The sequence below is a fragment of the Peromyscus maniculatus genome, chromosome 14 (genome assembly GCF_049852395.1).
Source record: "Peromyscus maniculatus bairdii isolate BWxNUB_F1_BW_parent chromosome 14, HU_Pman_BW_mat_3.1, whole genome shotgun sequence".
In the NCBI taxonomy this organism is placed as follows: domain Eukaryota; kingdom Metazoa; phylum Chordata; class Mammalia; order Rodentia; family Cricetidae; genus Peromyscus; species Peromyscus maniculatus.
Window position 1 is genome coordinate 33,177,712 of NC_134865.1, and position 16,863 is coordinate 33,194,574.

At 39.8% G+C, this 16,863-nt stretch overlaps 1 protein-coding gene across 12 annotated transcripts in view; it reads right to left on the reverse strand.

The window, feature by feature from the left end:
• The window catches only part of Agmo (alkylglycerol monooxygenase), a 302,211-nt gene extending 287,567 nt beyond the window's left edge, over positions 1-14,644 (reverse strand). For 4 of the 12 annotated variants that reach the window (XM_042260695.2, XM_076550756.1, XM_076550755.1 and 1 more), the window contains exons 1-3: positions 14,209-14,538; positions 12,698-12,828; positions 4,660-4,811 (exon numbers count right to left, since the gene is read on the reverse strand). In XM_042260695.2, coding sequence (XP_042116629.2) covers positions 4,660-4,811; positions 12,698-12,828; positions 14,209-14,334 — 409 coding nt within the window. In that variant the 5' untranslated portion in view covers positions 14,335-14,538. Of the gene's footprint in view, positions 1-4,659; positions 4,812-12,697; positions 12,829-14,208 lie in introns of all 12 variants that reach the window. The other 8 variants (XM_076550753.1, XM_076550759.1, XM_076550760.1 and 5 more) reach the window with 5 other exon arrangements.
• Positions 14,645-16,863: the final 2,219 nt, after the last annotated feature.

A 16,863-nucleotide genomic window follows, 5' to 3' on the forward strand; every position in this document is an offset into this window, starting at 1 on the left:
TCTTTCAGGTTATTACCGTTATTACCCCCATATCTGACTCCTAGTTTTTACTGCTAAAATTAATTAGGTTCACACTTCATGGGAAGTCTAGAATGGGACAAGAATCAGTTCTAGAATTCACTACATAAATTGACATTTTCTCTGTCGTTATTATAACTGATTATTGGCACCTATAATCTGTACAAGAACAATCAAGTGTATGTGGCATCGAGAAGTGACCTTAGGTACCTTGCGTTGAGAGTGATATAAGTGATCTTAATAATTATGAGAAAAACTAACAAATGAAAAAAATAGATGCATCGGTGAAATTTATAACAGGAGGAAACAATTTCTAAGTACTGGGGTTTATAGAACATAATGGATTATTATATTATTAAGCTTTGAGAAAAAAATAAACTTTTCCTCCCTTAAGTTTACATGACACGGTAACTAGTAAAGTATTGAACATAGAAACTGGGTGGAGAGTGACGAACTGGTTAGAGGGCAGTGTGGAAGAGCGTGGATCATGCATTAGAAAATCCCTGTTCTTCTGTAAGCAGGGTTGAGTGTGCCGTTTCAACATGAACATGGAAGACCAGAACAGAGTGTGCAGTGGAAGCTCAGATAATGAGGTTTCAGAAGAGACTAAGGACTCTTGGGAACTGGACTAGAGATTATCTAAATTATATTTTGACTTCATTCTGTTTACATTCTGAGGACTGACTGAGGCTGAAATCAGCAGTAATGACTGACCCATTAGGCAGGGGAAATCTCAAGACAGAACGGTGGTCGGCTGTACCACGGCTACTGCCTACTGATCTCATGCATGCTCGGCATACCTTCGTAAGCCCATATGCACATGTGCAGGGGCTGGGGGGAATCCATAAAAAGCAGGTCACAGACTCCTCCCCTCTTCTTCTTCTTCCTCTCTCTCCATGCACAATCCTCCATAGGCCTAAGCACATTCCCCTCTGTTCCTTCTCTTAATAAACACTTATAGTGGATTTTGTTGTACCTCGTGGCTTTTCTCACACGGTCAACAGCATCGCACCATATAGTAATAACTAACACAAGACCCTACCAACCCTAGGCTGAAGTTTGTGGAAGTGCAAATAAATCTACAAGGAGATAACAGAGAGGGAGAATGCTGCTGAGGGGGTTCCTGGCTCAGAAACAACTTCTAGGTATGCATTCCCTGGGTCAGCACACAAGGGCCAATGCAGGTGTGGTCTAAAGAGAAGAGACTTCTCTGCAGAATTTTCTGTAAGATACACATTCATGTATTTACCACCCACAATAAGATATGATAAACTACAAGCACTGTGGAAGTTTTGGTCTTGTTTTCTTAAGCAGCAAGCACTAATCTGTAATATCTTTTTGTTTGTTTTGAAACAGGGTCTCACTGTGTAGCCCAGGCTGGCCTAGAATTCTTTATGTAGCCAGGACAGGCTCTTAACACCTGGACATCCTCCTGTCTCAGGCTCCCATGTGCTCCTATGTGAGTGACTAGGAGTTAGACTTCTGGGTACACAGACAGACAGGTGGGCCATATTTGGGTAGGGCCAGTTTCCAAGATGGTCAGCTTCTTCCACACCCTTCTGACTCGAGACGAAAAGTCTGGCAACTTAAAACTAATGCATTGTAGACTCTCTTCTGCCCACAGCAGGCCCCTGCGGATGAACCGACTCCACAGGTTCAAGGCCCCTTACAGAGCAGTTGGAGGCCAGGCAACCCTTTCTTTCTTCAAACTGACCGACCCTAAATTTGGGGAGGAACACCCTTCAGAGACTTTAAATACCCAGCCCTAGAAGAGCCTGGGTTTTCTGATGGCTGAGGACTCTCTCTGCTTTGCATAGGGGCTTTTTCTCTGTGTGCAGAACTTCTGCATGCCTGTGTTTCCTCATCCCAATGAACATCGCCAACTGCTGAGTCTGTCTGTTGCTATTTGCGGTGTTTGCAATTTCTCCACTGCTACCTAAGGCACTCAGAATTTTCCTGTCCTTTAATTCTTTAGCCGGTGGGAACAAACAAACCCAATCAAAACTCTTACGGCACGGGCCGGCACTCCAGTGAAATCTTCGCTACCTTACCGGAGCAGAGCGGTCAAGAGGACACGGAGCACGCCCGAACCCAATGCCGCTGTGATTTAGTGGAGTAAAGACATACAGAGAGCTACTTTTAATTTCAGGATTATTTTATTTTAACATTCCAAATTTCTTTCTAAAGTCATCAAAGAAATCTATGGAGGTGATTGGGCAACATTCATTTTACACTAGATGTCAATAATGAGTATTTTTTGTGTTGTTCTGTAGGGAAAGAAAATGTAAAGACCTGTATAGCCCCGGAATATGTTTTCTGACACAGAGATAAAGTCAATGTTTTGAGAATAAAGTTTTTTATCCAAAACACCACTGTCCTCTAAAGAGAAGAAAATGCCGCCCACATACAAGACAAGTGAGTGCCAATCCCACACAGCAGAACACAGGCAATGCTTTGGCTTAGTAAAGAAATCATTTCAATGCTTATGACGACCAAGTCTCACTTATGTCATTTCTGTTTCATCATATTTAACATGTTAATACACATGGAATATATATGCTTTTACTGAAAATAGTGAAAGGATATTAACTACACAGTAAGCAGAAAAAAATCGTAGCTTTTTTCTTTCTGTATTATAAGATGGCATTTGAATTTTGAAATTGTTGATAAAATTGATCTGAATAAGTATTCGGTTTGGAATTACACATTTTCATATTGTAAGATTGTATAGTGTAAGATTTTCTTATTGACACATATTTTTAGATCCTTAAAACTATTTTAATATTTTATTACTGTTTGTGTATAAATTTTAAAATCAACTATCACATCGATGGGTGACATGTTTAACTATATAATTTATTTTTTCCTTCTAGCTTTCCATTACAAACCACAAGTCTTTGAACTTGTGATTAGGTTCCATAGCCTGAGGGTTTGAATGTTTTTCCAGAAGGCTTTCAATTTCTTTAATGCCCGCCTCGTCCACTGGATTCAGTTCAATTTTTTTCTAATAGGAAGCATACTTTCAAAGTGCCTTGATTCCACATTTTAATTATTTTTTAAAATTTTATTACTCTTAACTCAGGATATTCACAATAAAGATATTTAAAAATTTTTATATTTGGTAATATTTTGGGTTTTTTGTTTAGCTTCAAAGATTAAGTAATTTCACAGATTTCTCAAGTAAAAACATCTATATAGAACAATGTGATATTAGAAGATTTCTGAAACTGAATGACAGTCTTTTGACAATAGTGTTGATTACATAGAATACGAGAGAAATCACCAATATGCTTACTCGATGAGGAAAACTAGTGCTTTGCATTAAAATATAAACAGTTTACTGCATTTTTATTCTTAACCATATTTGATTTGGGAGTTTCCTCTTACATTTATAGTAGGGAAATGATGTCAGGGACTGACTAATTATTTTTAAAGATACTGGTTATTCCTCACAATATATATTTTTAACTTGCATATTTACTTCAAATTGTTCCAATTAATTAACACTCATACTTTTGTTAAATGCATGAATATAAAATACTAATATATATGTATATATACATATATGGTGGATATATATATATTTCAGTACACACACACACACACACACACACACACACACAAGCACACGCACACACGGTTTAGTGGCCTTAAGCACAGCCCTGAGCCATGTCCCTCCCACCTCCATCATCTCTGTTTAGGAAGGATGTTTGGTCTGCTGTGTTGCTCCACATTACACAGTTATTCTCCCTGATCTCATGTCTCCCATTTCCATTTCCCATCTACTTATTATTCTTATTCCAGATTCTTCTTTTTCCTTCCTTCCTTCCTGGCCCCTCATCCCAAACAGCCAAGCAATAGTCAGTGGTGTACTTCCCTTGCTTTTTTAAAAACTTACCACCTTCCGGCACTCCCCTTCAGAACTTTGGCATGGCTTCTCGAGCCCCAGAACCCACTTGCTCTGCTTCCCTCTGCCATCCCTAATGTTCGCCCATCCCTACAAAAGTACAGTCCCAATCCTTTGCAACTTTTCCCATTTCTTTTTTTCCATAACAAAACATTTCTTTGGAAGGTGCAGCTATGAATCTCCAAAGCAAATGCAGTGAACCAGCACAGAGAAAGAAGAGGCTCTGTATGAGATGAGAAATTTTGTGAAACTATGGCAACACTGAAGTGCAGTCTGGTCAGTGCTTAGCTGATTGCATTTTCATTTGTAATGTGGAAGGACTGCCAAGAAAGTGAGTCGTGCTGACTGTGATGGCAGATGTTCCCTAGAATCCGATGCTGCTGAAGTCCTCTCCAGAATGACCCGTGATGATTGGGATGCGAAGTTTGATATTATGCATGATTGCCTACAGTTTAACAATGGATGGAAACCCACTAAAAAGCAATGCTAAAGCTATCATTTTCTAAAGGTATTACAATTATAATCATGAGGAAAATGTATCTGCAATAATTTTATTTTTAATGGCTTCAGATTACATATGCTGAGATTTCAAAGTAAGTCTTTATTAGCAATCTTCACATGCTACAAGATATATTATTCTATGGCTTTTTAAATTCATTCAATAAATACCAAATGCCTTTTGTGTGCTAAACACACTTCTTCATCAATGACAAAATGTATCATTTGTAACTTACCATGGGCCATGCGGTGGAACCAGTAGTAGCCAAAGTCAACTCCTAAGAAGGTCAAATACCATGTCCATGGAGAATCCCAAGGCAAATCAACAAGTCTGTAGTTCTCCCATATATAAATATAGCTGGTCACTTCAAGGCTCCTGAAGAACAGACTGGAAAATAAAATCCATGGCAATGGTTATAACTGTATCCTTGATTATGCTAACACAGTCTAGATGATGTTCAGTATGAGTATATGCATATATAAAAAAGAGTCTGTCACCGTTCCACTTCTTGCTTTGTCTAATTCCCTACCCCAGCATCCACACTATCCCCTGATATTTTCTTTTGGTTTCTAGGCATAGGGGAACCAGTTATTTGCACTCTCAATTTCCAGAAATTTGGGAGACTCTTCCCTTTTTGTGTCTCTTAAAACACTTTTTATGGAACACATCATACATAATAAATCTTACTAAACTGCACCTTAATTCCTGTTATTGTCATTTCTAGGTTTTAATGAAGAACACAGCAAGCATGGCTGACAAGAGAAGACTGAAAAGTTGAAAACTACACCTGGAATGCTTCCTAAGGAGCCCGAAAGCTGCTTGCTGTCATTAGAGACGATAATCCGTCAAATCTGCGTAGTCTAAAGTGACTCCTTCTGTTCTCTGTCCTTGCTTGGTCCTCTTGCAAACATCCCACTGTTCCTGTGGTGTTTGTTACACCTTAGGTCCACGTCTTTGAGAAGTCATGTGAGAAACTTTGAAAGGCAGAACTTTCAGAATATTAGAAAATAATTTTCTACCAGAAATGAGGCACATAAATCTACTCAAAATAAACAAGTTTAAAAGGAAAAAAGAAACAGAGCTAGAGAGGGGGTTCAGTGGTTAGGAGCACTAACGGTTCTTGCAGAGGACCTGAATTCAGTTCATAGCACCACCATCAGGTGGCTCACAACCTCCTCTAATACTTCAACTGGAGGGAAGCTGAAACCCTCTTCTGGCCTCTCGAGACACCAGGCACACATTTATGTTACAGGCATGCAAACACACACACACATACATGTAAATAAAAATGTAAATGAAATACTATCTTTTTAAGTTGTGGAAACTAAAATCTGTATTTCTGCCTATTTTATCAAGTTTCTATAAATTTTTGTTTAAATCCTTTCAAAACCATATAAAATCTTTTGCTTGCCACTGTGTATAGGACTACAGTCAGAACATCCTAATATTCAATTTCCAATTTGAGATGACATGGCTGGAAGCTTTGCTCCTGAGGGTGAGACCTTACTTAACCCAAAAGAGTTCTTGTCTTTGATTCTCCTACCAATACCAACCTGAGGTATGTTCTAGATTCACCAGAATCTCTGGCCTAAATGGCTGGCAGGCCTTCCACGGTTCTTATTCTTAGAGCAATGTTCCTGAGGTCAGGCCTTTGCAGGTGTGCAGACCCCCCAGTCTTGCCTAGATGCCAAGAGTGGCTGGTTTGAGACAAGCAGAAAAGTACTGCTGTATGTCAGTCTGGGGTATCTAAAGATACATACTCACTTCCTCATTGGGTAAGACAGGCCATAGGCCATGCTCCACGGATTCCTACAGTATTTCAGAGGCACGGAGAACTAGAAGTGTATAATCTATTTTCTAAACTATTACCAAAGGTATTCATCAAGAGAGGATTCTAAACAAGTTTTAATTTAAAAGTGCCCAGCTTGTACAGTAACTTACATGTTTAGACAAGGGCATCTCAACAATGTCACTCTTGAAACTTAAGCAGGAAAACTCATTTTGTAGGGGACTATTCAGAACAAACCTTAAATCAAGATATAAGATTTTCAAATCTGTCTCGAATTTCTGTTAATAGAGTATCAAAAAACTGTATAAAGTTCCCTTCTAGGTTCAAGTGTTGAACAAAGCCAGGATTTTTTACTGTCCACGTCCCTAACTTCTCTAACAGTGAGGTTCGGACCATGACACTGCGGCCACTTTGGGCCAGATGACTCCGGTAGGAAAGATGGCCTAGGTCCACTTCAGCTGGAGAAAACACCCTGCTGTCTCTCGAGGTTCAGCAACACCACTCCCCCCATCATCTGTAACAACCAAACATGTCTCCAGACATTGCCAAGTGTTTCCTGAGGAGCAAATGTGTCCCAAGTTGATAATCACTGCCTTAAAGCAAGAAAGAAAAATGAGGAGAAAGAAAGAAAGAAAGGAAGGAAGGAAGGAAGGAAGGAAGGAAGGAAGGAAGGAAGGAAGGAAGGAAGGAAGGAAGGAAGGGAAAGAAGGAAGGAAGGAAGGAAGGAAGGAAGGAAGGAAAGAAGGAAGAGAAAGAAAGAAAGAAAGAAAGAAAGAAAGAAAGAAAGAAAGAAAGAAAGAAAGAAAGAAAGAAAGAAAGAAAGAAAGAAAGAAAGAATTAAAGAAAGAAAGAATTAAAGAAAGATTTAAAGCAATGAAAACTCAACAGAAGTTTACCATGCTGTAAGGACTGTTAGGCAAGCTTTGTTACAAGGTATCAAATTAGACTTAACTGCATTATCTATTGGTCACTTGTTAGCTCCATACTTGGAGTTGTTTCAGTCTCAGGGACAGCCCAGGGCCCAGGGCAGATTGTTGAACATGGACTATAATCACCTGGCTCACGGGGGTTTCATTAATTCAGTATGTTCCTAAAGCTTTTGCAATCTTCTTTGTTGGAGACAAGTGAAACAAGATTAAGACACTGTCTAGACCTCAATCAAAGAGGTGCTGTAAAACTTTGATTTGTGAAACCGAGAGAGCTGACTGGCTGAAACCAAGGGCGGCTTATTTCCTGCACGGGTGTCAGGTATTAACAGACATCTTCTCTATTCCTCTGTCAAGTGGGTTATTAGAGTTGACACAAGTCAACCTAAAATATTCTTGGTACACTGCGTCAGATCTTTCTCTTTTCCTCACTTTAGCAAGAGGCCAAATTTTCTTCAAGGTAAATGAACAGAGCAGCATGGGAGTGGTGTCCCTGCTTTCTCTCAGCAAGAGAAACATGATCCTGTTCCATTATACATATACTCAGTGCCCACAACTAAAACAATTCGCTCAGGCCATACAGCTGGGAAATGATTATCAAATTCTGGAAAGCCCTTGATGGCAGGAAATAGCACCTACGTTTACAAAACTGTTCCCACCAGATCCAGAATCATAAACCAGGGCTCCTTCCTTTGTCTGTTCCCAGTTCCTCCACCCAACCCCGAAGCCCTCGAGTATGACTCTGCATTCTGGAATTTTAACTCTCTAAATCCCTTTCAGTGGGGAGGGACCTCTATAACTTGAATGCATAGATGTAAGGGACTCACTTGATCATGTGGATACGGAATGGTAAGAAACCCAGGGTCTTACTTACAAATACTTATTCTTTTCCACATGGACCACGGATGTGAGATCAAGGAAAAAATCTGAATATCATCAGACATTAGGGGCTGCTGTGCAGCGATCTGTGTGTACAAAAGCTTTCGTTTGCTGCTCAAGGTTTTTCATGAACTCCCCTCAAACAGTGGCTTTCTAAGGTTGGAAATACATGATAATTTCCGGCCAGGGTATAAAGAGTGAACTAATTCATAGTTTGTCCTCCAACCTCTGCAAGTAAATTGTGGCACAGCACACACACACACACACACACACACACACACACACACACACACACATACACACACACACTTAAAATATATTTGAGTGTTAGGCTTAATTTTTTTTTTTGAGAAAGGGTATATATTTATTTTAAAACCTCTCGTAACTGACCTCTGAACTTGGGCTGTCTGTCTGTCTGTCTGTCTGGAGCTCCTGCCACTTTTGCTCCATCTAGTGGAATATTGACTTTTCAATATCTCAGCAATAAGATGAACGATACAACTTCTACTTCCTATAACAGTCACAATCTTTTCTGCCACTTCTTACTGTACAGTCGTATCACGTTTATCAAATGATTGCCTCATTTCATTAGAATAACCACTAAGTCCTAAATATATTTGTTACATTCTTTACAAGAAAATATGCTACTGTAATAAAAAAGTGTGTAAGTCCTGCCTGGGAACCCAGGGAGCTATATTCACTGAAGAAGGTAATATCATCAAAGTAACAGATTTTTCTTTATTCTCTAGCCCCACCCTAAGGACTTGAAAATATTTCAAAAAAGTTTAATTTCCTCCTTTTAATTTTTTTTTTTTTTTTGGTCAGGAATGGAAAATTCCATTGCAGGCATAGCCAGAAAAATTCTGTGTACTTATGCTGAACATTACAGAATGAGCACCATAGTCAAAGCTGGCCATGACCCCTAAGTAATCATAGTGGGGTATCCTCAACTTACTTGAAAATTTACCTACTTAAATTATCCCTTGAACCTACTGCAATTTGATTTACAATCTGCTGTTTCAACAGAATAAATGAACCCCTTAAAAACCAACATACTATAGATATTTATATTAGGAATCAAGCTTCTCTAGGGAGGGTGCAGTTTATGGAAACAGTAACTTGGGGAGGAAGTAACAAATTGAGGTCCTGGAATTCTAGCGAAGGAATGGAAATGCAGTTCTGTTTAAGCAAGCAGGGAAGATGTGATTATTTTTCACTCATTAAAGTGTAAATCATTAGTACAGTATTTTGAAAATTATGTTTTGAAAAAATAGACTTGGCACACATTTCATTCAATCAAGTCGAATTTTCATAGTTACATATGCAAATAAATTGGCAGAAACATAATTCATCTCTAAAATACATCTACTATGATCAGTAGAAACATCCTTTTACTACTCCAGTTCTGGATTCTGGTTAGAAGGCTGCCTACTGCATTTCAAAATAGCAAATAAATGGCCCAGAATCCGGTGTGAGGCAGACAGACTTTTATTATGGATAAAAGGCTTACCCAACAGGCTTGTAAACAAGATACAGTCCTGTCTATGGTTAATATTGTCCCTTACATCAAGATCTTAAAGGTGTAGTATACGACTTTCCTGTGGATACGGTAAGCAAGCTATTACTTTTAAAAAGACTTAAAATTGTATGCAATCATAATATCAGAATCATCAAATAAAGTTGTTTTACCTCAAAGTCTTTAGACATGTCTTTGCAAAAACTCAGAACTGGAATAAGATGCTCCCTACGCTCTCTAGTTTGTTAGAGGATCTCTAGAATTATCATCTGAAGCACAATTCTCTGCTAACAGACTAAGTAATGGTATAGTATTGTTTTTCTTGCAATTACATACTTTAAGGATGTGGCAAGCCCCTATTGCTAGTACAGAAAATGAACTGGATTCCTTGGAGAGGTAAGGACCCACGCCGTGTTAATCTAACCCTCAGCTGCTAATGATTTGCACAGGGATTCACATGAATGCTGCAGCGTCAACTGAAATACTAGTGCAAATTGATGGCAAGTTGCTTTTCAATGGTCTCTCTCTCTCTCTTTCTTCTTTTTTCCTTTTTTTCTGTGAGGAGACAAAGTTGAGCAAATCTAGAGAAGCAGTTTTCCTTTTCTGTTTATACTTTCATTTAAAAGTAGTAGTGAAATAAAAGAAAATAATTTACATGTACCTTCCAGGTTGTTTTCTTTGCTGGGATGTTTCAGACAATCTGCATTGAAAACTGAGAAACTTTCTAAAAAAATTTTTTAAACTGTCATTATTTTATAATTTAGTATTTTTTAAGCCTTAAGAAAAAAAACAAAGACCAGCAATTTTATTATAATTAAAATATGATTATTATATCTAAAATAAATTATAATTAAAATATAGCTGCAGAAAAACACTGTATAAGTTCATGTTAATAACACTGTACCTTTCTTCAGAGAGAGACAGAATAAAAAGTTTTTGGAATTTTTTTTTAGCTCAAGGAGTCTTAGAAACAGTGGGTGAAAGAACAGAACTTTACCTTGTATTCCTGAAGGACTTTGCTTTTACATTTTGACTATCTGCATTGTTCTAAATTTCTCTTTCTCTTTCTCCTTGCCTGTTCCCTGCTCTTCTTTTACAGGAACCCCTTTTCACCCCTCACCTCCATTTGCATTCCTTTCCCAAATAAATTGTGTGTGTGTCTGTGTGTGTGTCTGCTTTTTGACACATGAATTTGTAAAAGCATATATTTAGACTCTTGCTTTGTTGTTCTAACTAAGTAACATCATCAGCCATACTGCTGAGGAGCAATGCTGTACGGAGAACAAAGTGTGTTTCCAGGAGTTGAAAGTTAGAAAGGGAGAGTCTAGCTTTACTTATAACCAAAATCAAACTTAAAAAAGGGGGGGAAAGCTAAAGGTTTAACTCAGTGCAATGTCTCTCAAATAACAAAACAATAAGGATAAAAATGCTCCTTTCAAAGCAGTAAGACCTGTGACCCGTAACTGCACCTGCACAGACAGTACTTCTCAGTTATTAGATGATTTTCACAGTCGAAAGATCAACGGATTCCCAAGAACTTTTAATACATCATATTCTCAGAATGAGCTACAGAAACCAAGTGAATTCTCCTCAATAAAGAAATCTGTATCTAATCCACATACCTGAGCGTGTATATATACGGAAGGGTCGCATGCTCATTTCTGATACATGAAACCACATACTACAGGAATTCATCAATAATTTGAATTGTTATTAGGCAATCTGAGACTTACTCAGAGGAATAATCATCCGCTAATTCTGGCATTCGTGTGTTAGCACATCTGCAGTTACTCAACTCATTATTTTATGACTACAAACCTAATGACTGAATTTACTCAAAGTAACACATTGATGGGTATTTTTAAGGCTTACTTTCTACCCTAGCATATTATGAAATTATAGCAAGTTATTGTACCTCTTCTCAGATGTAATTCAGATTTAATGTCATTTGTGAAATCCACCTTGATTTCCCACTGTGTGGTTCCAAGAAACATTCCAAAGTGATGAGCTCTGATCAGAAGTGAAGCTCCACAGACTTTAAGAGGAAGCAGGGGTGGGAGGCTGTACTGTGCACACTCTTCACCAGTTCAAAGCTCCCTAGGGGACTTTTCTCTTGGCCCCTGCTTCTTAATTCACATACACAGAAGGTGCCTCTGTCCATCTGCTGAATTTTCATCCTATACCTCTTAACTTTATGAAGTAGATCACTTATTGATTGTTTAATCTCTTATTTGTCTAGTTTTATCATTATCATGACTCTACAAAGAATATTGTTTTAGAGCACTTGTTATGTACCAGACATCATCCCAAAAGTATGAACTCTGACATGAGCAAAACTCCTGATCTCATGGTGCATGAAAGTTAAGGAGTGAAACATGAAGAGAAGAACCTTCAACCCTGGGATTACCGGGTCTGGAGTGAGCACAGACGTCAGAGCATGGAGCAGAGGTACCCAAGCCAGGGTTAGGAAACGGATGAGTTTTGTTGAAGTTATGTGCATGCTTAGACCTACAAAAGGACCTGGAAACAGCCACATGGGTGACTTTCCAAACCCAATAAAGTGCCTCAGAGATGTGCCATGACAGGTAAAGATGATGAAAGGATAGAGAGACTAAAAACGACAGAGAAACTAAACCTTATGTGTTTTAAGAATGACACTTTATGTCCAGGAAAATAAAGAAGTAGGGAAGGGCTTCCTCCTGGTCCCTGTGATTCAAATATTTGGCTACCAATGGGACAGACTTCAGACAAAAGTAAGAGAGATTTCTAATTGTTCACATAATTATGTCATTTTCATTGAGAACTTGCTGAGGCCTAGGAAGATATCTGTGGAAATGTGGCTGGAACAGAACATAGCTTCCATCAGGCATCTAGATGAAAACTCAGAGCAAGGTTACATTAAAGGCAGGTTAAGGAGTCACTTTGGGTAGAAACTCTAAGATTATATGGAAACTGAGTAATTTAGACCAGCAATGTTCAGCATTCTCTATTAAAAATTAGAGATGAAGGTGCGTGCTGAAAAAAAAAAAAGGAAATTTTGAAGAATTTTTGTGAATTCTTCAGGAGTTTATGGAGAAATATGTCAAGTGTCCACATGATGTCCCCTCTGCGTTACACTTGGGGAGTCATGGATCTTCCTTCATCGTTCTAAACTGTGACTCACCTTGGAAGCCGAGACACAACGCCAGCTGACATGGATGTCAGAATGTCATCGAGGCGACCTGGTGGCTTCCCCTTGAGAATCCAGCTGGTGGCCAGTTCCAGCAGAATCAGGGAGATGAAAAATGGAGTAGCCTAGAAAGGAGATTTCAGGGAAGAGATGCTAGTCTGTTCGCTATGAAATCCTCCACATTTTCTGATATTTTGGGACTGGGGCACACCAGCGGGAGATGGTCTACATTTATACTTCAGTGTTATTTCCAAACCAGTGAGCAAGAAAATTTAGTTATTTTAGATATACACTGAAGATACATTCAAAATATACTATGCAATTTGCAAATGAAATAAAAGCATAAATACAACTATCACTGTTGTGCCAGGAGAACAGTTAAAATCAGGAGGTGCAGAAAGTACGTTTCAAATGAGTTCAGCCTGTAAGAGCCTATCATCTGCCCTGAGCAAGTCTGAGTCACTCTAAGAGAACTCCTTAAAAACACCCCTAATTAGAGTGTTTAAAAATTAGAATTTCTAGAACTACTTCTGATAATAACATGAAAATAGTAGAAACAAAAGCCAAGATTGTTAGCAAATAAGGTAAATTCCTAGGATTGTATCACCATCAAGGTTTCATTCATTCAGCTTTGGTTTTGTGCTTTTATAAAAATGAGTATTCAACTATTGATCAATGCATATAGACTAGTATTGACGGTAGAATCTACATAATAATAATTTTTGAAGACAAAAGTTGCACATTTTTTTTCACTGGATAAAAATGGCAAATATCAAATCTCAAAAGCAATATGGGCCTCGGTCATTTGGAAACGGATAATGAGTCTGAGGTTTTCTAAACTGAACTCCCAAGAACACTCTGTGATGTCTTGTTTTCCCTGTTTCTGGTCTGAACTAGTAAGTGTTGTAGGAACAACTTTCACAGGGTGGGGAGCATCAGTGCTCAGCTTCTAATTCTGGATATTTCCACTTCCAATCATAGCCAAGCAGCAGAAGTGAAAAATGCCTCAAAGGCTTGAAATGTTAAAAAAAAAAAAAAAAAAAATGGTTCAAGTTCAAACTTAGGAAGTCAGAATTATACTGCGCCAAGCTGTGTATCTTTCATTCTGCAAAACTACTCTACCAAATTAAAGAGGAAATACCTTCCTGGAGGTGGCGGACCAGTTAAACATTTTAAAACAAAATTGTTACAATGCTTACCGATGTGGTATAACTATTTAATATTGCTTTCCAACAGCTAAATTTGCAGTGTCGCCAGGCCTCGGAAAACTTTGAATTTTTCTCTCATATTCTAGAGGGATGTATAAGGGGATTTACCAACAAAGACGTAGATATTGTATAGAAATTGAATTCTCTTGAAAACTGTACTTTTGCTTCATGACTGTAAGACACTGGATTTTTATGAGGCTGTAATAATTCGAAGTAGGAAATTGAACCAATCCCCAGGATATGTTGAGTTGATGTTGGTAGAAGAGAGCAAGAGAAGCCCTTTGCAGACAGCCTCACCTTTTTAACGTAATCAGGCACCTCTTCAACAGTTGGGAAGGCAGTTTCACTGGGCTTCATCAGATAAAACATCATGCGAACACCCTGGGAAACGGAGACATTGTCTTGGGCTCCTGGGCTCTGCATTTCTGCCCCTGTCTGATTCACAGCTGGGGAGATTTGCGGTTCTGTGGTAGAAGCTGGAGACTGAACTAAGGAAAGGAGCCGTGCAGCACAGAGCGAGCCTTGTCAGAGAGACGCCGCAGACCACAGAGCTGGACAGGGACCTCAGCCAACTGTGGTGCAGTTTGTGTGCCCAGGCACTGAACACTCGCGACAAGAGCGAGTTCAGAGTTCAGGGGCTGACTCCCCAGGAAGCAGAACGTCACAAGAGAAGGGAGACCCGGAGCAACAAGCACAAAGTGCAGTCTGCCTCTAGCTGAAGCAACTCATCAGCAACAAAGAGGAAAAATAAATAAAGCACGTCCAGTCGTGCCTGGGAAAGCGAAAGGGGAAAAAGCAAACAAACCAGTTTTGTAACACAGGTGAAAGTTCGCTCTGATAAATATAACTGACTTTTGGACTTCTACCGGGTTATCAGAGTCCAAAAGTCAGATTGCAGGAGCAAAATTATATTTTTCCTGAACTGCACAATGTCTTTGAATTGCTGTTTCTTCACAGAATCCTGTCTTTGAAGCGACAGGGAGTCTGAGTAAGGGTTAGTTGATGCCCTTAAGCTGGAGAGCCTGACTTCTTCCTGCCAATGTATTTCTAATCTCAGTCCTGCGAACTATTGAACGTTTTGCAAAGCGGTTCATAGCCACCAGGTTTTTCTCACAGTCTAACTGTTTGATGGAAGCTTACCTAGTCACACTTTCTCTAGCCTTCTCGTCTTTAAAGGGTTGTCAGGAGACCTCACCTGTAGCTTACAAAAGGAGCTAAATTCACTGTCCTCTTTGGAAAGAGGACTGGAGGGCACTTTCTTGACTGCACAGGCAGGGAATGTGTGTGTAGTCCTTGCCTGAATAGCGAGGAACTTGTCAAAGTCACCTTCAGTTGCTCTGGTTCCCATGGCATGTTGGAAGGAGTGTTGTGGGGAACCTGATATCACTTTCTTTGTTACCGTGACAGAGCAAGGTAAGGAAGGACTGGGGGGTTGTGTGCTGTCTCTGCCCTGGAGTGCAGCCCGTCCTGGAGGGACAGCCATGGTGGAGGGAGTACGAAATGGGTGGTCAGACGGTGTCTACAGTCAGGGAGCAGGGAAAGTGAAGGTTCCTGCCACTCAGCTGGCTTCCTCTTGCTTTTCTTTTTAATTCAGTCAGAACCCCAGGGTAGGGGCCCGCCCCCACCTCTTACAGGTTTCCTATAAGGAGGAGTGAAGCATAAGGAATTTGTAGATAGAAAGAGAGTGGAGATGAGACAGACAGAAACACAGGATAGCTTCGGGAGGACCTGGATCAAAATCCACCGGCCCCTTCTGTCTCCTCTAAAGGACTTTTTAAAGGAATGCCAAGGGTCGGGACAAAAGATCTCCCCCTTGCTAGATAAAAGCATATGGCACATCCAAGTGCACACCCTTCCAAACACCTGGTAACCATGCTCATGCACAGCCCTGCGGGGGTACAGCAAGCTCATATCTCACTGGGAAACCTCTGTTTCAGATCATGAGATAACACCATCCACACTCAAGGTGAGACTTCACCAGTTAACCTAAGGGGTCCCTGCAGGTGTCAGGCAGGGAAACAAACCAGAAAAGGTAGGAATAAAAACTCAATTCAGGTTAGCTTTGTCAACTTGGATCAAACTTCAAGGAGTCTGATGCCAGGCAGCTTACTGCCAGCATATTTAAACACAATATAATTTGGAAAAAGTTTCCTGGTACAACACAATCCCCAGTGCATAAGGAGGAAATAATTACACTGAAACTTAACTCAAAATACGTGCTAGTTCTTCTAAGAAGATGGGTTCTAGAGACAGGCTGCCTGTGCTAACTTAGGCTTAAGGAAGGATCTGGCCTGGTCTCAATCATACAGATAGCATAGAGGTCATTTGGCTTTTAGCCACCTCTTGTCCTGGTTGTGGAGCTTCAGGGAGTATCTGGATATACAGATAATGTAAGGGTCATTTCAACTATTAGGTATCTCCTGTCCTGGTTGTGGGAGCTCGGGGGAGCCCCTGGCTGTACAAGTAATGTCAGGGTCACTTAGGTTATTAGCCACTTTCAATCCTGGTTGAAGGAGCATGATATTGCCTGACCCAACAGATACTGTAGATCACCGGACTATCAATTACCTCCAATCCAGCTTTCTGAAAGAACAGGTTATATTCTTTGAAAGGACATTGTTATATTGTCCTTTGAAAGGACAATCCTGGATGCTTACTCCTGGTTTCCTTGGAGATCTATGGTGCAAGGACCTTTATGCTCCCAATATCAACCTCACTGGAAACACCTCTCTAGACATGCCCAGAGATGTGTTTCTAAGGTTACTCCAAAGTCAGTCCATTTGACAGTGGATTGGCCATCAGAATCTCAGAAAGTTTTAACACCAGGAGTGGCAATTAGAAGTAAGCACACAACACACAGGGGAACTGAGGCTCTGGAAGCCATGTGTGCTTGTAAAAGGTGGTTGTGTAAAGTGTGTGTGCTTGTGTGTACACACCCACATTTTGTATGTT